Genomic DNA, 22,654 nt, shown 5'->3' with positions numbered 1-22,654 from the left:
AACAATTGACAACAGTCTGATGTCCTCTATCTACTCCTTGATCCCTGATGACTTGTTCAAAACCCAAATCACCAGACCTTGAACAACTGGGATATGTTTTAATTTTTTTTTTATGTGACCCAACTCAATGTTCCGATTTCAGATTGGCCTCCTCTATCGCAGGGGTTGCATTTATTTTCTAGAGGGACAACCTAGGCTTCAGGTATTGAAATTATGCCACAATTTGCCTGTTACAGGCTATTTTGGCCAGTTCAAGACCTGGAATCTGGTATCGAGGCGTTTCTGGTGGCTAGATCTATGAGCTTACATCAAGGATTATATAACATCTTGTGACCTCTGCACAAGTACTAAAAACCCATGATCAAAACCCCTAAGTCTCCTCCAGCATCTGCCCATGCCTCCACAGCCTTGGTCTATCAATGAATTTCACTGTAGAATTGCCCCACTCTCAGGGACGCTCAGTAATCCTGGTTGCCATAGACAACCTTACAAAGATGACACGCTTCATCCTATCCTGTACTGTTTCTACTGCACGGGAGATGGCTCAGCTCTTCCTGGAAAATGTCTTCCGCTACCAGGGTCCAGACAGGGTTGTGAAGAAAACCTTCCTAAAGTGACCCCATGCAGGGCTGACTAACTCTTAACTGTTTCATGGTCCCTTGCAAAATGTGTTAACTCCTTATGCTGAACAATCTGTTCCACTTGTATTTAGCTGTGACTCTCTGAGTGCCTTTCCCAGACCTGAAGAAGAGCTCTGTGTAGCTCAAAACGTTGTCTCTCTCACCACAGAAGTTGGTCCAATAACAGATATTACCTCACCCACCTTGTCTCTCTAGCCTCCTTGGACCGACACGGCTTCAACAATACTGCATACATGCTTCGTGGCTCATCATTTTCCTAGAAACATGCAGTTACTCTGGAATTGTAGGGGGGTTTGGGTGGCTCATTGGCAGTAGGGATCGAACCAGGGACCTTTGAATCTTAAAACATGAGCTGTGGCTAGCAGAGCTAGAGCTTTAACAGGCGCAGGCAGTAGAGGCTCATGCTTTAAGTTCTAGAGGGGAGAGCATGGCCAGGGCACTTTACACTTCAGCTACTCTGAGCCGTATGGAGGCACCATAAGCTACAGTAACCCATGGCAGGGGTGCCAGAACAGGGCGGGGCTAGGGGGCTATGCCCTCCCGCTTTTTACCAGCCATAAGGGTGAGTGATGGGGGGAGGAGACGGAGATGAGCGAGCAGGGGACAGGGGCACAGGGGAAGGGGCGGTGTAAGGGTGGGGAGCGGTCTCAGGGGGAAGGGACAGCACAGGGGGTGGGGCCATGGTTCAGGCGCCAGTGGCCCCCCGCACTTGTAGGGAGTTTCCACCACTCCTGGCCCATGGAGTTACTTCTGTTATACACCTGGCCCACACCAGCGCAGAATCCCAAAGGTACAAAGGCCTCCCTCCTTGTGCCGAGCCTCCCAAGAGGCAAAACACAGAATCGGGCACCAGGCCCCCACTCAGTTATGGTGGTAGAGTTAGGACTTCTCTCATCTCACACTGCAACAGAAACATTGTGTGAATTCAGGTTGAATTTACTAAATTGTTTCAGTTGAAGAAAAAAGAAATAAGAAAAGATCAAAGCATTTCATCTGACATTTTTTAAATTAAAAATCCTCTTTGTTTTGATGTGACTGCAATTTTATTTTTTTTAAAAGATTTTTTTTAAAAATGAAACCAAAAAACAAAAAAAATAACTTTTTCAGTTTGAAAACTGTTTGGGGGTTTTTTAGGTTCCATTTTGACCACCAACCGAAAAAATCTGTTATTTGCACAGCTGTAGTTGAACCCACAACAATGGAAGAGCATCTTGTAACTGCGTCTCTTCTCTCATTCAAAAACAGTCTTGAAAATGGATGAGTCGGGTTCTGCAATAATGGGGTCATGAAGTACAGAGCTGGAATCTGGCCACTCACTGGCTCACATGTACTCATGAGATCTAGAAATCTTCATGGTAAGACTGCTGCCTGCCCATTTGTTCTTGTGCTCTGGTCTCCAGTGTGTCCTAGGGCCAGTGATGCCTGATAATCAGGTGGGGGAGTGAGTTAGAGAAGCATTTGTTTTGGCTCCCGCCCTTGCTAGAGTTCTGGTGGTTTAATTAAACCACTGGAGCTTCTCTTTCACAGCTTTATTAAGATGTCACCCAGACCCCTGGGGTTATTTGTACCTTTGTAATTCATACTTGCTCCTTGTTTATTTTATATGCAAATATATATAATACATTTCAGTGTGTTTCTATGTTTCATCCCCCATGTGGACTATTAGAAAAAGCTTTCCAGAAAGTGTGCATCATCAACTTAAAAAAAGAAAAGCTTAAGCAGGATTTAAAGAATTAACTCGTGCTGAGAATGGGAAAGTACCTAATGGATGGAGCAGCACAAGGAACTCTCCTGCCTTCCTTACCCCTCAAGAGTATAGAGTGATACGGGACTGAGATTTGGACTGCATTGTAGGGTTGCAGGGCCAGCCACAAGCAAAGCAACTTGGGGGCCTTATTTTTCTGGGAGCTCTGCAGTTCCCAGGCCAGCCTTATCAGTGGGATCAGGAGACAAGAAATAACTCACTGAGATACCTTCACCCTCCTGGCAGCAAGAACCCAAGTTGAGGTAAGAGGTATCTCATGGCCTGATTTGCATCCACCTTTTTATCTGGTAATGTAGGGATCATGTTGTCTTTGGTCCCCATAATTTGTATAGTTGGTTACCCTAAAGATAGGTCTAGTGGAAAGAGTAGCTGGGGATGGCAGTGGTATAAAGAGCAAGACGGAAGGAGGAGCTAACAGCTGAAGTTGGAATGGGTCCACTGAGAAACTGATGGTTCTTACAAAAGTAATGAGTTTAGTGTTGATAGGATGAGGGTTCCAAGGGGCAGGTAGAGCAAGAAAAATACACCTGGGATTCAAGGCAGCAGTGGAATTTATTATATGACTAGGATGTGCAAAATCTAAGTACTTCCTCTAACAGCTTCTCTTACATCTTTGGGTATTTACATGTAAGAACATTCTCAGTTATAAACAGGAATCTACTTCCTCCTCCAAAGTACTTGCCTGGTTTCTGCCTGCCATAGGTTTATTATTGTTGTTGTTTCATTTTAAAGCATTTGTATAGTTTTAAATTCCATTTTACTTTATATTGTTTGAAATATTAGCTAAACACTTTGTCTAAACGTTTCCCCCTACCAATCTGGTGGGGGTTTTGTGCATGAGAAATGACACCCCTATCCATATCCCCATGTTTTGCTCTTCCTCAGAATGGATAGTCTCTCCCAATACTTCCAGCAGGCCTGAATTCAAGCTGGCCACAGTGGGGCAGGAGACTGGGTGGGGGAGGTCAGGAGAGGGAGCAGGGCCGGCTTTAGGGTGATTCACCTGATTCCCCCGAATCAGGCCCCGCACCCCTTAGAAGGCCCCGCAACATCCCTAAGGACCCTCCGCCGCTGTGCCGCCGAAGGCACCAGCAGCCAATTGAACTGCCGCCGAAGTCCCGCTGCTGTCTTTGGCGACAGCTCTTTCGAATCAGGCTTCGCAGTGCCTAAAGCTGGCCCTGAGAGGGAGAGAGGAGGGGCCGGAAGAATGGGGAGGGAGGCCTGATAATGATAGGGGAGAGGGATAGTTCCTACACCTCACGGGTTAGGACGGCATAAATGGAGTCCGCTCTCCAAGGGTTAAGGGGCAGACTGGCATTTCTGTGTGTACATGTATGATGAAATTCTGACCCTGAAATGATCATACACAAATCCGGACTGGGTGGCTTCCAAAGGCTTGAAAATAAGACAGCAGACAAAAAACAAAACAAACAAACAAAAAACCCATGTGGTTCATAATTAATTGTTTAAAAGGTTATCGTTTTTAAGTCAATCTCATGACATTTTTGGCGTCTGGCTCATGATTTTGTAATGCCTGGGTCTGGCAATATTGAGGACTGCTCACAGTAGTGAGCATATGATGGGGTATACAAACCCCACAATGGGCCCAAAGAGGTTAAAAGGCAATACTGGGCCTAGGTAGCCCCATCCCTCCGGGCCTGCCAAGCATGCTCTGACTGGAGGAGTGGGTTAAAAGGCGCTCAGAAGCCCAGGCAAAGGGTGGTAACAGGCTGCAGGACAGCGGAATCCTTCTCCGGAAAACCAGACAGAAGGTTGAGCTGTGAGGGGGACCATAGAGCAGATAAGGCCCCCAGGCAGAGCCTTCTCCAACCTCCTCCCCCCCTTTGAGAACCTGCAGGTTCTGCAGGGCCTAGCTCCTTTGCACTTTTTTTTTTTTCATTGAGCGACTGACTGGTTGGACTATAAAGCCCATACCCCAAACTGAAGGGACCTATTGGTAGGAAGTAGTCCAGGGAAGCAAACTTGGACTTCCTACAGGGAGGACCCCGCTTGTGTTGCTTCCCACGGGGCCCTGGGCTGGGACTCAGTGGGGAGGGAAGCCCGGGTCCCTTTACCACACCCCCTTAAGGGCCAAGGCTCAGATGTGGGTGAAAAGCTGAAGATTCCTGGTTTAAGGTCAGGAACAGGCACTTCAGCTGCACTGACAGAGAGGTAAGGGGGTGAGAGTTGGGTGTGCTAACCACTGGGCCATGTGGCCCTCTAAGCCCCCTATCACAGAGCACTACACTCTGCCTTGGCAGGATCAGGCCTATCGTATGCACCGGGAGGGCCTGCGCATGCAAACACTTACACTGTTGAACAACTTCACTCATGTGACTAGTCCCACTGATGCTTTTCAGGATCAGGGTGAGTCATAACCATCATAGAGTCCTGCATGGAGCTTGAGGGGGTTAGGGAGATCAGGCAAGTGTCTTCTTTTCTTTCCTCTATTTGGTTTTTTGGTTTGGTTTAAAATATTTTTATTTGAGATATAAAATAACCTTTGCTAAACCACTAATAGGGGGGGAAAAAGAAAGAAATGCTTTACCTGTGTGCTTTATAGATAACTCACATGCTCCAGCTGTGTTCATTAGTCTGCAACATCACCAGCATATACATGGGAGCTGCTTCACTTTCCCTGTCACATCAGCTCTCTGGACTAAAGTCAGTGATGATGTCCCTTAAATATTCAGCATTGCCATAAACCAGGACTGTCCCCCTTCTTTATAATAATGTATGAACATATACCCATCTCATAGAGCTGGAAGGGACCCTGAAAGGTCATCAAGTCCAGCCCCCTGCCTTCATTAGCAGAACCAAGTTTTTTTGCTCCAGATCCCTAAGTGACCTCTACTCAAGGATTGAACCCAGAACCATGGGTTTAGGAGGCCAATGCCCAAACCACTGAGCTATCTCTCCAGCCCAAGAGCACCGTGGAGTCAGCGCCTATGCTAGAGCCTAGCACAGTGGGGCCCCAGTCTCAGTTGGAGCACCTGTATGCTATTGTAATACAAATAATGAATATTACTAATAATAAATTAATGCTTCATTATAAAAGCAATAAATAAAAAGTAATAATTTGTCAGTATTGTATATACCCCTTAGAGTACCGCTTTGGGTGCTACGTTTTCTTCTTCTTGTGTTTTCTTCCAGCAATAGATACATACATAAAAATAGAGTGTAGTGATTTTAGGCCCTGATCCTGGCCACTTGCTCTGCATGAACAAGTCCACTAGCCTTCCCCTGAAGACCCTGGCAGTGCATGCAGGCACATATATCCGCCCACAGAAAGCCAGTTGCAGGATGGGACCTGTCATCCTGTTCCCAATGGACAAGCTTGCATGTCACTATCACAACAGGCTTACTTGGCCTGAGTCTCAGCAGACTGTCCAGGATTCAATGAGCCACAGAGCGAGAAATATTCTCCACTCCCCAAAGTGCTCCTTTTAGGGGCTGGTCTACAGTACAAATTGTATTGTGGTTGAACACGCAGTAGTGTAGCTAGTGGGGTGCAGGGGAAGCAGTCGCTTCCCCTCAGCACATTTTTCAAAAGCGGCTGCCGGAGCTCTGGATTCCTGTGCGGCATGGCGCGGCTCGGCAGAGCGCCGGCGGCTTCGCGGCATGGAGGGGCTGCAGCAGGGTGCCCGGTTCGGAGCGCGGGAGAAGAAAGTGAGGGATGGGAGGAGGCGCTGCCTCTCCAGCTCTCCGGGCGGTGGGGTGCAAAGTGCCCCCTGAGCAGTGCCACCCTCAGGGGGGTGTACCGGCTGCTTGGTCTCCGTAAGGGGGCTGCCCGGTCACGCGGGGAGCGCGTCCCGCGCAGGCTGAGGTGGGCAGAGTCGCGCAGCAGAGGGCTGGAGGCAGGACATCTGCCCCGTCCGTCAGCCAGCCCACCCCCCCGGGTGGGGCAGGGACACCTGCTACAAGCCGGGGCGTGCAGCCACCCCCGTCCTCACCGTCCCACTCCCGGAACGCAGCCGGAGCCGTGGGGCTCTCCCCCTCTCCCCCCCCGCCTCCGCCATGAGGAGCCCTCCGGGCCCCCCGAAGGCTGCGTCTGCTGCTCCGCTGGGGGGAGCCGGCAGCCCCAGCGAGCCCTCACCGCCAGCCCGCTCTGCCTGAGCCCCTGCTGGGGAGGAGGGACGGCGAGCCCGGCACTTGCTCCCACCCAGGAAGATACGAGCTGGAAGCTCCCCCCCCGAGCCACAGGGACAGATTCTGTTCCCCGTGGGGAGCCGGCTCCTAGGTCGCGCCGGACTCAGCGGGAACCAGCAGGAGCTGGGCACCCTGGCGCTGTGGGGGAGGAGGAGGTCCCTCATCAGAGGCCCCTGGGCAGCCAGGTATGCGCGGACCTAATGAGCCAATGAGTGGGGTGTCTGAGGGGGGAGGGGACCAACCGTCTGCTCCCTGCTCACGTCCGAGACTCCAGCCTGCCTGGAGCTTCCCGCGCGCCTCTCCCCTCCCTCTCCCGTGGCGGCTGCCCGGCGTGGTGTCATGGCTTCCTCCGAGGTCGCTCGGCAGCTGGTGAGTCCCACCCAGGGGCGCGTGAAACTTTCTCGCCTCTTCTCCCCGCCTCCAATCGCACCCTAAAAACTTCCTTGGCCGGGCTGGGCTGCGCCCGGCCCCCTCCCCCCAGACCGAGCCCCTCCGAGGGGGGTGCAGCATGACCACAGTGTGGCCGGAGGAGCCAAGGGGGGGGGCACGGAGCAGCCGGAGGAGGAGCCAAGGGGGGGCGTGGCCAGAGGAGGAGCCAAGGGGGAGGCGCCTTTTTTATGTTTGCTTCCCCTGCACTTAGAACCTGGCTATGCCACTGTGAACATGGTTGTGCAGAACTGAGTTAGTTAACATGATGGCTACCCTGACTTTGCAGTCAAGTGTAGACCAGGATGAATCATGTGCTTCATTGTGTCAGCTATCTCCATTCTTCACAACCGTGTTCAGTGGCGGTAACGATTTGGAATGGAGAGTAGCTCTATCACAGTGGCACCAGCTCTTGCAATTTTATCCTTCTCGTGATACCTGGTGTTTCATGGGGAGCTCCAGCTCTTGCAGACAATGATTATGTGAATATCTCAGATTTCATTTAACAAAAAAGTAAGTTTCCACTCCTCATAATTGCAGAGGAAAGCTGGAAAACGTGACCCAAGTGCACCCAAGAAATCTCAATTTTTAAGTCAATTTCATGATTTGTAGGGGCCTGATTCATGATTTTTGAACATTTGGCACTGGCAGGGAAAAGTATACTGCAGTGTGATGGAGTCTGTACTGCAGCTATCAGTGCTCTGCCCTTTCTGGGTATGTCTAACCCTGCAGCTGGCAGCATGCCTCCCAACCCGGGTCGATGGATTCATGCTAGTTGGCCTTGAGCTAGTGCACTAAAAGTAGCAGTGTAGATGTCCCGGCTCCAGTGTAGACTCAGGCTAGCCACCCAAGCTCAGACCAGAGGTCAGGTGGGCTTGAAAGCCCAAGCTGCCACCCAAGTCACTATGTTCACACTGCTATTTTTAGTGTATTAGCTCAAGCCCATCTAGCTTGAGTCTGTCTACCCAGGTTGGGAGGTTCACTCCCAGCTGCAGTGTAGTCAAACCCTCTGTGGCAAAACAGAGGGCTTCAGTCTCTGGGGCTGTCCATCTGGCCCCTTTCATGAGCTCCAGAGTCAAACACACACAATTTAAAAATTAAAATAGATGATGTAATGTCACAGTTCTTTACCAGCAACGATCAATTAAGTTTCACAATAGATGAACCAATATTTTAATTATTATTAATATGCCCAAATATTTATCAGGTAGGAAAGGGAAGAACAAGTTCTAGTCCAATATGTACTTGGTATAATATAACTGAATCATAATTAAATACACAAAACTACATTAATTCAGCATTAAAGTTGTGATTTTATATATTTTATAAAATGGAAGTTAGGAAATGCCGAAGCCAAAGAGTGAAATCAATAGGAGTTTTGCCATTGACTTCAATGGAACCAGGATTTCACCTTAAATTACTTCAGCAACATTAACTGGCTGTGTTGTAATGTTGTATCTTCTAATTTGGTTTTTTTCCTCATTCAGTATCTGGTGCTGAATATGTCATAAAATATATAGCCTTTAAAGTGCAGGATGTGCAACTCGGATGAATTAATGTTGCTGTCTGAACCTTCTGATAAATTCTGTCCTGCTTTATTTATCATTCAACCCAATTGAAGTCAGTGGAGTTGTATGATATATAAGGCCCTGATCCACTTTAATAGGACAAATCAAGTCCTTAAATTAAGCACATATTTAAGTGCTTTGCTTGTTTGGGACCTAAATGAGGACAGAATTTGGCTTAAGCACTTTCTTTTTCTGATGTTGTTCTGATTTTAATTCTTAAACCTGAATGTTGCCTTCAACAGAATTTTTTTTTAATGCATTTAATGTCTTTTTTTTATTTTTTAAGAGGAGGAAAAATAAATTGACACCCGATAATGTTGGTGCCATTTAAATTGGCCTCAGACTTTGAAACTTACATCTCCTGTAGGTGAAGGGAATGAGGACAGGGTGAGTTCCAAAATGTACTGCTGTTGCTACTTGCTTGTAGATAAATTTTATGTAAGGCTGGATAATCTATTCAGAAGCACCTCTCTTTCCATTGTGGACCTGATCCTGCAGCCCTTTCACATACAATATCTCTTAACTTCAGGGGGAATTATGTAAGAGCTCCAGGGTTAGTCCCTATCATGACAATGTTGTAGCAGTGGGAAAAGACAGAAACTATTTTTTAAATGAAAGCTTTGAATCAGAAGAATATTGCAGAGTGCAGCAAAAATTGTCAAAACCCTAAAATCATGGACTCCGCAATTTTTTCGTGCCAGCAGTTTTCTTCTGTTCCTGGTTTTAAGATTGTGTTTTTTGGAGGATTGTGCTGTGCATTTTTCAGTGAAACATTTATATCCTCCCTTGTGCAAATTATCTCAGCCGCAGCAGCCGTCTGTACCAGTCTAGGCTGTTCGAGGTGGTGCATTCTAATGTCATAAAAGGGGTGGAACTTCAGTGGGCAAAAAATCTTAATAGATCCCCACTGATCTTTTTAATTTGCTTGTAAATTTTTTATCCAACCTTTCCCCTTCCCGCTTCCCACCCCAAACTTGGTCATATACTCACACCTCAGTGAGTATTTCTTTCCAAGTTTCAATGTTCAGCAATTATTTGAGTCCCCTGCATGGGGGACAAAGTGTGGCAATAATTTTTAAACCATTTTTTCTCTTTGCTGTAGAACTCAAAAACAACTGAAGGGATTTTGCTCAGACTTTCATTTTAAAAGGAAAAGGAAAAAAAGGCCCTTTTGAACAGAGACCAATTTTGAAAACATTTCATTCCAAAAGAAGACTTTCCAGAATGATCTGAGCATGTGAAAACAGAGTTACAGCCAAAGCTGACTTTTTGCCTTCAATTCAGGGGTCACTACCCAAAAAAATGCTATAAAATTTACCTACCTCACAGAGGAGTTGTGAGACTTAATTAATTAATATCAGTACAATGGTTGGAGGGATACTTCATTTCTAGGTTGCCTGTGAGCCTGCTTGTCTGTCTGCTAATCAATGAAGCAAGCAGATCAGATCACTTTCTGCATATCCCAATTTATTTTCCATATCTTGACAGAAGAAACTTGGAGAGCCACACAGTCATAGAGAAACAATGAAAGCCTTCTAATGGGCCATATTCTGTTCTCTAGATACCTAAATTGTTTGAGTGATTCTACTGCACAGTATTCTCTTTGGCTAACATCCTTTAAGGCCTAGTCCAGGTGCATAGGTTATATTTCTGTTAAACGTTTCTGATAGGATTTTAACCATTGTCTGTCAGAGCCTTGGGGCCCTACTCTGCTTTGTTACACAGACACAATTCCCACTGAAGTTAATGGGAGTTACGCCTCTGGAACTGAGGGTGGAATTTGGCTGTATGTGTTCAGTAAAAAGAAAAACAAATACTGTGCACTGGAATGTATTGTTTGCCAGAAGCAACACGTCGGAATGCATCTGGTTCCTTTTCACAATACCAAAATAAGCCATCTGATTCTGAATCTGTGTTTTTCTATTAGGGCGTGACATAAGCTCCGTGTCTAATATTATCATTTTTAGTACCAGTTTAAAGCTAGCAATGACAGCTTTCAAATTGATGAGGACACCTGTCCCTGAACTTTTAATATACACTAATGGGGTTCCACATTTCCTGTAAGAGTGAATATTTAAAAACGTTGTTGATGCTCTACATACCGTACAGCAATGAAGTCCACGCTTATGGTCAGGGAGAGTGATATACACAGAATGATGTGGCCAAATGCTGGTTTTAAAATGTGTGATTCTAGAATTGTGGAAAGGTCTGGAAGGGTGTTTTTCTGTTTTTTGTTTTGCTTTTCCAGTGGTGGTGTAAAGCCCTTTACCTCTTTTAAAGATGATATGTATTGTTTTGTAAAAGCAGGGCTTTGCCACAATGTCTGTGTCCAAAATTTCCCTCAACACGCACTCATGTTGTTCTCTGTGCCTTTTGGTTGCCATCTTATGCTCCATCAATAATTGGATTTCAGTGTTACTTTGTGTGGGTAGCTAATAAAGGCACAGCCCTTGGAGATGGGACAAAGGTAGGTTTGTGCCATTGAGATTTTGCACTGCTCTGGGGACCTAAATAGCCTCCACCATAAATTTATACAGCCCTGGGATTATGGCAGGTTTTCAGGGCTGCCATTGACTGCTATGACCATGCCCTCTGCACCAGGACTTGTGAGGGGGCCGGTATAGGGTTGCTTATGGTAATTGAAGTGCCTTCCCCAGAAGAATTCTCCCCTAGGCCTTTGTGGTCTTGTCTGCAACCCATATACATCACCACAGCATATAAACTTCCACAGCAGATGAACTACTGTAACAGCCAAACTAACTTGATGTTGAAAATGAATAATGAACACAAGCCTGTTCTGTCACTTTCTGTTCATGCATGATATTTTTAACTGGAAAGCAAAAAGAGTTTGCCATATCCTTTTGTTTGAAAACTACCCGGGGAGAAATAAAAATTACAGTTTTAGTAGTCATCAAATTTTTCCTTCTCAGGTGATCTGGTGTCTCGAGCAATGCATCACCTCCAGCCACTCAACTCAAAGCAGCATGGCAACGGCACTCCAATGCACCACAAGCAGGGATCACTATACTGGGAACCCGAGGCGTTGTACACACTCTGTTATTTTATGCATTGTCCACAGATGGAATGGGAAAACCCTAATGTTGAGCCTTCAAAAGTCACACTGCAGATTGAAAGGTAAGATCTGATTTGCAATATTTAATATATTTATAAAGATGTCGTATTAATAAATCAGCATTGCTGGCTAATTGACAATTACAGGCTGTGCCCAATATGTTTCAGTGCAGTCCGTTTTGGTTAGGATCACCTTGAAATAAATTTTTCCCGCAATGAAGTGCTCCACTGCTGACCCAGTATATATCAAAAGTGACACCCAGTGGCAACATACAGCAGATTGGTTCCAGATGTGTATTTTGTAGAGATTTCCTTTTTCTTTCTTTGTCTCTTGGCTGTTCTGTATTTTGGAAAGGAAAATTAGAGGTTCTATTTCTAACCTAACAGGTTTGGGTTTAAATGTGTTTTTCTACAAATTAATGGGATTCGACAACGGTAATTTGGGAAGTGGAGAATGAATAGAATGTTGTATATAAAGGACAGGCTGTTAAACATATTGTGCAACAGCTATACTGATTGCACAGGCATGACTCATACTTACATTCAGGAGTAACCTTGGGGCTTCCATTCTCCAGGCTGGTAGGTGACGCATGATTTTTGGGAGGATGGAGATGCTGGCCGTATTGCTTTTAATACAGCTTTTGATGAAAACTAGAGAAAACAAAGGTAGAAAGAGAATGACGGGCTAGATGTCAACTCAGTGTCCTAAGAAGATGGGGAGAAGGAAACACTGCTGTAAACTCTAGATCATTCCACTGCAAAATTGAAATGAAACAATTGTGCAATTAAGAAAGGGATATTATCTACTGTTGAGGAACCAGGAACTCCTGAGTTGTAAGTCCCAGCTCTGACTCCTTTTGTGGCCTTAGGCAAATCATGAAACTCCCATGCTTTAGTTTCCTCATCTATGCCTACCTCATAAGGGTCACTTGAGGATTAATTAATGTTTGTAAAGTGCCTGAAGGTGTAAATTATTAACATGTTCTTAACTTCTGTAGGGCTTGTCACCATGCCAGCTAAGCCAAAGTTTCAGGCTGGCCTCCACAATTGTATTTCAAAGTATGTTTGTGGAAAACTTTCATTTGCACACACAAATGGACAATTGCACATCTAATTACTTGATTGGACATTAAAATACAGAGTTTGCATACTGTAGAACAAATTTGAAAATGTGGCCCAAAAAGGCAAAGGATGTGTGATATGCTGTCCTGACTTAAACTATTTTGTATTCATTTATAGAAAACAGCATAAGGTGGAAATTCTGGCCCTACTGAAGTCAATGGGACTTATGCCACTGACTTTAGCGGAACCAGCATTTCATCCTTGTACCTTGGTTAAACCGTGGGGCAGAGTGAGGAATCCTAGGTCGTTTTTTTTCTTGACTATGCAAGAAATTTAAACAGGGACCACTTTCAGTGTTGCCAACTCTCGACCTGTTATTATAAGCTCTGAGATATTTGGTGTTTTTCTTACATCCCCAGCTCCTGAAGTCATGAGAATTTCAACTTTCATTTACAGTATGAAGAGAAAGTAAAATTCTAACACTCATGGTTAAAAAAAATCAGAAGTGAAATAAAAAGAACCTCACGCTTATTTTTTTAAAACCTCAGGATTTTTCAGCCAGTCTTATGATTTTTTGGGAGGTCGGGAGACGGGGGGCTAACATGCATTTTGAATGCTTGGGGTTAGCAATACTGCATGGAAAGGTATTATAGTGAACAAAGTTAAAGTATCTCCCTACCACTAAAAATGGCCTGATTCTACAGACCTTACTGAGATGAGTAATACCATTGATTTCAGTGGGAGTACCCATGTGAATAAGAACTGCAGGATCAGGCCCCAGTTTTGTAAGATTTCTAAAGACTTCTCAGTGTTAAATGCAAAAGGACAGAACATTTGAACAATTATCTTTTAAAAATTGTTTTCATGTTTCTTTCCCTTTTCTAAAATGGTCTGTTATATATATTATATTTTTTAGCAGTTCAAATAAATATTACATAAAACCCAAGGCAATTTTGTATTTTTAATACTCTGGCAAACTGTCTTTCTTTGCAAGGCCTGTTTAGCAACTGTGGTTAGAGCCAGAGTAAGTACTCTGTTTTGTTGCCAGAAGCTTGTGGTTAATTTTGGAAAGAGCAGAGATTCCTTCTATTGCCTAATCAAACATGCTTTAGTAGTTAGTACCAGAAAACAGAAGTGGAAGTGAGACAAAGTAAAACATATGCCCAAGTATTCTGCACTGAAGTGTGTTCTATAATATACTGTGTCAACTGTATATAACCATCTTGTGCTGCCCTACAGAAGAGATTGGTTAAGCTGACGTCTATTTAGTGCTTTGAAAAGCTTCCCTTTTAATTTGCCACTGAAGAATACCAGTGGTATTCCTTATTGTGCAGTCACTCTTTATGGCTGGTGACTTATCTCTAGCATGTTCAGTTTTCATTATGTGTTTTTATGACTTCTGAGGGAATAGGATTGTTAAAACATGAGATTTTTGTATTTAACAGTTCTAATCCTTGTGCTTTAATTTATCTAGGTCCCAGATTCTCTCTTCTTCTAATGCTGTTCAATTGCTTTTATGTTGGCAAACAATAAAAAGGAAAAAAAATTAGGGCTAGATTTTTCTACCCCTTCTCTGGCCTCTTTGTTGCCACTCTGGTGGGGCAAAGGAGCGAGAAACTGAGTGGATCTGGACACAGGGAAATTTCCCTGGCATGGTGGAGTCCTCAGGTGTCATGAAGTCAATGCCACTCTCTTCCCATCCCAACATAGGGGTCATGATGAGTGCAAAGAGGAATAGGAAGATGTGGCCAGAGTGCATTGTGCTCTAGCCATGATCAGCTTATGGGTGGGGTGGCCTCTTGGAAGCTGTTACTGGCTGCTCAGTTTAGAGAAGCTCCTGAACAATCTAGGGACTCAGGGAGCTGCAGCTCTGCTCCCTCCTGGCTCTTCCTGCTCCCTCCGCTGCAGAAGCTGCATGTAGCAGAGAATCTGGGTTGTAGTCTTGATTGTTATTTGTATTGCGGTAACATCTAGGACAGTGGTTCCCAAACGTTAACAACCTGTGAACCCCTTTCACTAAAATGTCAAGTTTGGCGACCCCCCTTCTAAAAATGAATATTTCCAGGGATTTTCTCCTTTACTTCAGTATAAATGATAAAAGCAGTGATCTTGGAAATATAACATTTGTTTTTATGACATGCTTATTCCACACTATTATTAATTATTATTTATCATTACAGTATTTTTATTACATTATGAAAACGGCAACACTCTTCCAAGATCTCCCTTTCGTAGCTTGTATCACTTTGAATAAGCCTGTTATAAGAAAAGGCTCCTAAGTTTCATCGAGGAGTATAAGATGTGAAACAGCCTGAAGATATTTAAGAAGCCAACTCAAAGAGTTCCTTCTTCCACAAGCATTCAGGTCTTGCGCAGTCCAGGCAAACAACGCACGTTACAACAAAGCTTAAACTTGTTCTTCATAATAATTTTAAAAACACTACTAGCTGCCTATTTAATTATGAAATCAGCAAAAAATATCCACCTCCCTTTCCATTTCTTATAAGGAGTCTTGAAGTTTAAATCTCCTCAGTGTGATAGATATGCTTGCTTTGATCTGCTTAGCTCTTGGAAGCTCAGGGGCTCCAGGCTGCTGGCCCCATGCTGCCCGGGGTTCCTAGGGACAGCTCTGTCCGCCATTAGGGGATTTTTTCCCAAGAACCCCCCATAACATTTCGTGAACCCCCAGGGGTTCATGAACCCCAGTTTGGGAACCACTGATCTAGGACACCAGCCCCGTTGTGCTAAGTGCTTCACAAACACATACCAAAAGATGGTGCCTTCCCCAAAGAGTTTACAATCTAGATATGTAGGACCAGATTTTACCTTTGAATAAATCTGGTCCATTGTATTTATGTAGTATTTCTCTGTACTCAAGTAGGTTTTTGTTTTTAAATGAAGTAAATGAAGATGAGTGCAGTATATTTATCTTAATAGACTATATTAACTAGAGGGGGGAAGAGTGTTGCCGACTCTCAGAGTTTTATTAGGAGTCTCCTGATGTTTGGTGGGGTTTTTTCATAAAGTTCCAGCTTTTGGAGTCATGGGATTATATGAGAATCTCAATGTTTATTAGTTTAAATAAAAAAGCAAGTATCTAGCATTCATTTTGAAGAGAAAAGCTGGAAAATGTGATCTGAGTGTATCCTAAGGGCTCGAAAAACAGAAGACCAATAAATAGACCTCCACATTTGTTATTTTTCAGTCTTATGATTTTTAAGCCAACCTCATGATTTTTTGAATGTTTGAAAGGAATTGGAAATACTGGGTCAATCAATTGGCTGATTGGTTGGTTGGTAGTACCATAGGAGTTGTCATCTTGGTCTTGAGTGGCCTATGCAATTAAATAAGCTATAAAAAGTGATGCATGTGCCCAATTATGGAATTTTTGCTTAAACATCTTATATTTTATTGGAATTGTCTTTATTATATGTTAGAGGTGTGAATACAATTCAAAAACGTCATCCATCCTCTCATGGAAGGCTCTATTCTACATAATTCTTCTCCCCCTCCCTTCACCTCTGCTCTCATTTCATCCTACTCTCCCTATTGATGCCTATGCTCTAAGTGCCCCATATGCCTTCCCACTCTCAATTTCATACCTTCTTTCATGCTAAGCCTATGTCTGTCATGGTGCACCCTTCATAGAACACCCATCCTCTCCTGATGCACCGATGGCGAATTTGAAGGCAGAGGGATGAAATTTTGAATGAAATTAACCCCATCCAGACAGCCCCCCACAGAGCCGATACACCATATATGTCCTATTTTGAGTATGGGCTTAAGTGGGACTTGACTAGCGCAAAGGCCTTGTACTGGCCTTCTGCACATAGGTAAATTTCACTCCCAGTTAACTCGCTCTCTCTACATTCAAATCCCTCCTAGAAGTATGTTTCTTTTGCAAGGCCTTCAAATGACAACAAGCCATGTATTTAAAGTATGTATAATTAAATTAATCACCCTATATATTGCATATAATAATAAAAAGCAAATGGACGGCTATTCTACTTCTCTCTTTATGTATCAGCCATGTTCTAGTTATGTTTATTTAGGAGTAGATCATGCCTGGTCCTACATGGCTGTCTGGGGAGTCAGGCCCTTTGCACCCTCTGTGTGGATGGAGTGGACTTGCCGTGGCTTCAGGCACTTGTGGGGGAGAGCAGGAGTTTCATGTCAAGCAAGTGGGCAGAGGATGGGCAGTACTATGACTCTGTGCCTGCCACCTCTGATTCTGTCACGCTTATATCAGGTCTTAAGTGGGATTTAAGTGGTGCAAAGGACTTGGGCCAGATTCTCTGGCCCACTAAGGCCACTTTGTGCTGCATAAGAGCCCAGAGAAGGTCAGTGAATGGGAGCTTTCTGCCGGCAGATATCTATTGGAAGTGGCACTGCTCTTTCTGCACCCTTGATGTAAGGGAGAGAAGGAGGTGTGTTGGGGTATTCCATGGTGCGACATGGGTGGGATGGGAAGGGGAGGGGAAGAGGCCTGCTGGAATGGCACTCCACTAAACCCAATCCTACACTGGTGTAGATTAGGGCTGTTTCTCTGCAGCCCCAACTTGTGCTGATACTAGGTGTCTCTGAATCAGGGAGCCACAGCCATCTGCCTGCAGCTTGCACTCCACTCTGTCCAATCAGAGCTTGGATGGAGTGGAGAATGAAACCTCGTTTGCTGACCCTCTGCACAAGGGTGAACTGAGTAGTACTTTACAAGTACACCTCTACCCCGATATAATGCTGTCCTCGGGAGCCAACAAATCATACCGCGTTATAGGTGAAACCGCATTATATCGAACTTGCTTTGATCTGCTGGAGTGCGCACCCTCCTCCAGAGCGCTACTTTACCATGTTATATCCGAATTCGTGTTATATCGGGTCACGTTATATCGGGGTAGAGGTGTAGTCCTATTGAAAGCACGGACAATACTGGTGGAGTAAGGATGGTAGAATCAGTCCCTTTGTAATTGTAATCACATTTGTCTTGGTATGAATTGTCCTCTGTTAAACCTGTGCTGTTTTATTGTTCCTCCTGTAGACGCTTGCTGATTATTTTGGTCAATTTGCTCCATTATTTTACCAGGGATTAAATATAGATGAGCAAAAGATGGCTCAGACCATAATTATTGGGGGGGGAAATTCTTTTTCTTTTTTTTTTTTTAATAAAAAGATCTGTTCAACATTTGTGTTTTGCTTCTGTTATCCCTATTCAAGTCTATAATGCTTCCTAAATTATTGCTAGTTCTTTAAGAACCTGAGAGGCACAGTATCTGTGTTTGCAGATTGTGCGATGTTCCTTTTTCCTAAGTAGTTCCTTACCCACTTTTTATCCGCAGCTGTATTGACAAGGTCCTCATTACTCCCTAACTCTCTCTATAGAATTTCTTTCCTCATTAACAACTCATTGAAAAAGGCAGATCAGAAGCTCAGCCATTTTAGAACCATTCATTAATTTTATTCACCAACTTACAGTGCTTCCTCTCTAATATTTCTTCTCTCCTTCTTCCGTGGGCAAGCATTAACCCATTGTACTGCTTGGTTGCCTTTGTCTTTTCCTTGCAAGCCTTCATTGACTTGCTAGGTCCTTGTTTGGTTCCTGTCCCCTTTTCAATACAGATTTTTTTTTTAATCCTTAAACATTGAGAAATCCCTTACGAAGCCCCATGGGTCACTTTGGTTTATTGTATTTCCACCTTCCTTCCATGCATGCTGGAATTGTAGTCTGTGGTGCATTAATGTTGATGAATGCTCCCCAAATCATTCTCAATCTGAATAATATCCCAAGCCTTGTCTACACACAAAAGTTGTATTGCTTTAAGCTATACCGGTATAGTTAAAGCAATACAACCCCTTCGCTAGTGTGGAGTAGGAATGAAATGAACAGGTATTAGACACCTTTATACTGGTTTAATTGCATCCACAGTAGGGGTTGTACAGATATAACTATTTTGGTAAAAAAGTCATGCACCTTACTGAAGCTGTGATACCAGTCCAAAATCTTTTGGCAGACCAAACCTGAGAAAAGGCCAAGAATAATGGAGCAATTGCAAATGATCAGGCACATAGATGAATAACAACTAAATTTCCTCATAGTTTAGCTGGAAAAGTCAGATGGTGAAATCCTGGCCCTGTTGAAGTCAGTGGTAAAACCCCAGTTGACTTCAGGGAGGCTAGGATTTCACCCAGGGACTGGAAAAAGAAAGTCCTAAGTTCAGCTTTTGTATCTCTTTTTATCCTTCCATCCTAAACACCAAGCTTTCCAATGTTTTTAATCTCTTCAAAAATAATGGTATTGGCAGCTGCCAGCAGTATGCTAGATTGCACATGTTAGGGAAAATATCTTAGGCAGTATTTGTAGCTCAGCTGTCAGATAGTATATCCTTGCTGAGCTTGTGCTGTACACTAACTCTAATTTATCAAGCTAGACTTAAGCTGTCCTTGTGATTGCTCTATTTTTTAAAATGCAGAAAACTCTGTTAATGCAACATTAACAGGCAGAACATTCCAAGTTGTACTCCCCAAAGCAATTGTAACTCTGGTTTCTTTCAGTGTATTTATATCACTGTATAGTGTCAATTGTTACCCCAAAATATCTGTGCAGTGTATCAGAGTTACCGTTCCTATAAGAACCATTACTCTGGATCTTTGCTTTTAAAATATCAATCATTAATTGCATTAATGTAGGCTTTTAAAATGTTCTCAGTATTTTTAAAACCAAAAAGTAAAAGAGGGATTGCACATTCAAATATTGATATTTTCCCCATTCACCTGTGTAGACGGGAGCATTGAAATCTTGGTATGTTAAAAATGTAAGCTAAATTCTCCCCTCAGACAGTTCCAACTCTAGTCAAATCAGTTATACTGGCCTGCATAAGTGAGAGGAGGATTTATCCTTTAATTTAAATAAAAAATACCAGGTTGTGTGTAGACAGTATGCAATGTTCAAACATTTAAACTTAACTCCAGCTCTGATAACTGGAATCCACCACTAGCATGGACCTATGTGCCAGTATGGAGCCATGTGCCATTAACCTCATTGGTACAAGGATCCATACTATTAGATCCCAGTCTGGAATCAGGACCCACATGTCAAAAGTACTGTGCTCACTGAGGACTCACTCATTGTAACTGAAGATATAAATATGAAACATTTTGAGCACAAAAAGGCATCTGAAAATGTATTAATAATTGGAAGAACATTTTTCCATGCTCTGGTAACTCTAACAGTGGCCCATTAGCGTATTATCAAATTTTCTAAATTAAAATGAACCTTTTGAGTTGAGAACAAATGTGAAAGATTTCAATTAAAAGGACCTTTTGAAAAGAAAGAAAGAAACGTTATCCCCCTAAGAATCAAGGCTTAAAATGAAAGTGGCTTCTCATTCATAACTTTAGAGTTATTGGCTCAAGACTGTAATCAAAAAGAACTTTTCTTTTAATGGCATAGGTAGAAAATTTCTTTCTTAATGATGATCTTTCTCTTTTCAGTTCTCTTGGTAACTATTTTGATTGCTTTGTTGTTTTAACTAAATAACAGTACTTAGATTCTGCCATCCAGAATTCATTGAGCAATAGCATAGGCCACGAGTGTTCCCCTTTGCAAAAACCCGTCACATCTCTGCTGAATGTAGACCGTCATCTAATTAAACGTCATGATAGCCCTGGAAAGTAAGTAAATACATATTACTATCCCCATTTTACAGCTTGTGAAACTAAGGCAGGTATGTAATTAGCCCAAAGTCACAATGGGAGTCATATCTGAGCTGAGATTAGAATTTGTGAATTTCTCATTCCCAGCCTTGTACTCAAACCTCTAGTCCTCAAACCTCTAGTCCTACCCTTTCTCTAATAATTTGTCTAATAATAATCAGTACATATATGCAGTAATGCTGTAGCTGGGTGTTTGAAGGACAGTAGCTTTTAAATACAATCCTGTAACTAAAAAGACTGAAAGATACAAGTATCTTCAATTTTTCTTTAAAAACTGAGTTTTAGACCCACATAAAAATAATGAAATATCATATTAGACTTTAGAATGCACATTTTTCATTCTCCTCTAGCTATCCCTTTCGCCTGTTTTTATGTCATTTATACAGCCACAGCTAACAGTTAACAAAGAAGAAAGCTTGAGATGACATATAAGTAAGAAGGGAGTTTTAAATCTCTGAGTATGCCAGGAAACAACGAGGCAAGAACGCTGTGCAACTTGATAGCCTGTTAGTTATTTAGGAGCATCTTCAAGGCAAATTGCATATTGCAAGGAAAAGGGATTTGCTACAACACCTTATATAGCTAAAGTAACATTATTATGAATAATTAAGAGATCCTGTGTAATATCCAGGACCCATTTAAACATTTGTCTTAGGGATTTACTGTTTTATAATTCTATCCATTCCATATTACCATTCTGGAACATCTCAGCCCCCAGAAATAAGAAAGAGACTTGATATGTGGGAGCACTGCAGAGGAGTAGTGTCCTTGCTGTCTCTGCTCTGAAGAAAGTGTGTCGGGGAGAGAAACAGGGGTGGGAGTGGTGCAGTGTTGCCAGATCTGAGGGAGATTGGGGGAGCGGTGTGACACAGAATAGGAGAGCAGGCCAGTCAGTTGCTACATGAGGAGGAGGGAATTGCCAACTGACTAGTCCCTGCAGGTGTCCAGAAAGGAGGGAGTTAGCAGGTCACTGAGCTCTCCCAGAGGATACATATATGAAATGGAGAGCACTGGGTAGAGCTGTGTAAATAACCAGGTTTTTGGTTTGGTGGCCCAACTGAAAAAATGGAATAAAAAAAAACCATTTGGCAGCAATACAAAACAAAATTTTTGAAACATTTTCTGCAAACAGAGAAAGTAACATCCGTTTTGGTTTGAACGAAATGTAGTGTTCAACCCAAAACAAAATGTCTTGTTTAGTTTTTGGGGGTTTTCTAACTGTAACAATACGGCGAATTTGACATGAATTCATGAAATGTTTCTGTCAACCTGAATCTGCACATTTTTTTGGTGAACTTTTTTTTTTGCCCAGGTCTAGCACCAGGCCTCCTCAGGAGGACAAGGGGAGTTATATGTGTGGAAAGGAACATCCAAGATTGGCCTGGTGCTGGCCCCAATGCAAGGATGAATCTTGGCTCTGGAAGGTTTGCAGAGCCCTAGTGAACATATAAAATGACGTCCTGTAGTAAGACCTGACTTGGGCAACTTACTTCATTTCAGTGGGATAGCACAGGGTGTAAATCAGTGTGGGAAGGCAGCGGATCTCCACCTCCCACAAAGTTTTTCCCCAGTTGTTCTGTTGGGGAGATGGGTTGCCAGACATCTGCAGAACAGCCCAGGTTGTATTTGGCAATCTTAGCTAAGCTAGAGGGGGATGATGTTTGTCCCCATTGGCCCCACCCTCACCCAATGCAAGGCTGAGCACACTGCACACTTTGTAAAGGGATTGGGGCAGTGAACCAGAGACTCCTGTGCACTCCCCCCCCCCCCATGCACACAGGAGCGGAGGCAGATCTGAAGGCACAATCTACTTTTCATCACTTAGGCCGCAGAATATGTATGCTTTTGCTATAATAATAACTTAATTAAAATATATACTTAAAAAGAATAACCAGGTGACTAGTGTGATACAGGCCTGCTCTTGAATACAAAGGCAAAATAATGCAGCAGTCAAACTCTCTTCATTATAGTCTTCCCTTGCATAGTGAAGATAAACCAGTTAGGTACATTAATAATGCAATACCTGAGCATAATTGTATTTTTCTCATGATGTGATTAGGAAGTATTGTCATGTTATCTTGTAGACTACAGCTTCCCTATAACTTTGTGTTCCTCGTTGTCCCTCAGTACATAAACACTTTTAAAAGAAAACTTCACATGCTGCATAAACCCCAGTAGGGTATTTTTAGCCTATTTCAATGGACCGTTTATGATTTTCTCCTCAAAAAACAAATCCTGGTGACTCTTTCTGTATGCCATGTTAT

The 22,654-nt window shown here is 43.3% G+C and overlaps 2 protein-coding genes across 6 annotated transcripts in view; both read left to right on the top strand.

Annotated features, from left to right (window-relative positions):
- ABTB3 (ankyrin repeat and BTB domain containing 3) overlaps nucleotides 1-22,654 on the top strand; it is a 279,212-nt gene that overhangs the window by 173,831 nt on the left and 82,727 nt on the right. For all 4 annotated transcript variants that reach the window (XR_010597867.1, XR_006172874.2, XM_005300806.5 and 1 more), the window contains exon 3: nucleotides 11,480-11,684. Coding sequence is in view for 2 of the 4 variants with exons in the window: in XM_005300806.5 (XP_005300863.2) it covers nucleotides 11,480-11,684 (205 nt within the window). In the remaining 2 variants the exon portion in view is untranslated. The remainder of the gene's footprint in view (nucleotides 1-11,479; nucleotides 11,685-22,654) is intronic.
- Nucleotides 1-22,654, top strand: part of CRY1 (cryptochrome circadian regulator 1) — a 440,250-nt gene that overhangs the window by 347,583 nt on the left and 70,013 nt on the right. The window lies entirely within an intron of this gene.

This window comes from Chrysemys picta, chromosome 1 (assembly GCF_011386835.1).
Source record: "Chrysemys picta bellii isolate R12L10 chromosome 1, ASM1138683v2, whole genome shotgun sequence".
Classification (NCBI taxonomy): domain Eukaryota; kingdom Metazoa; phylum Chordata; order Testudines; family Emydidae; genus Chrysemys; species Chrysemys picta.
The sequence above is the reverse complement of the archived record's forward strand: the minus strand, read 5'-3'. Positions and strand labels throughout refer to the sequence as shown.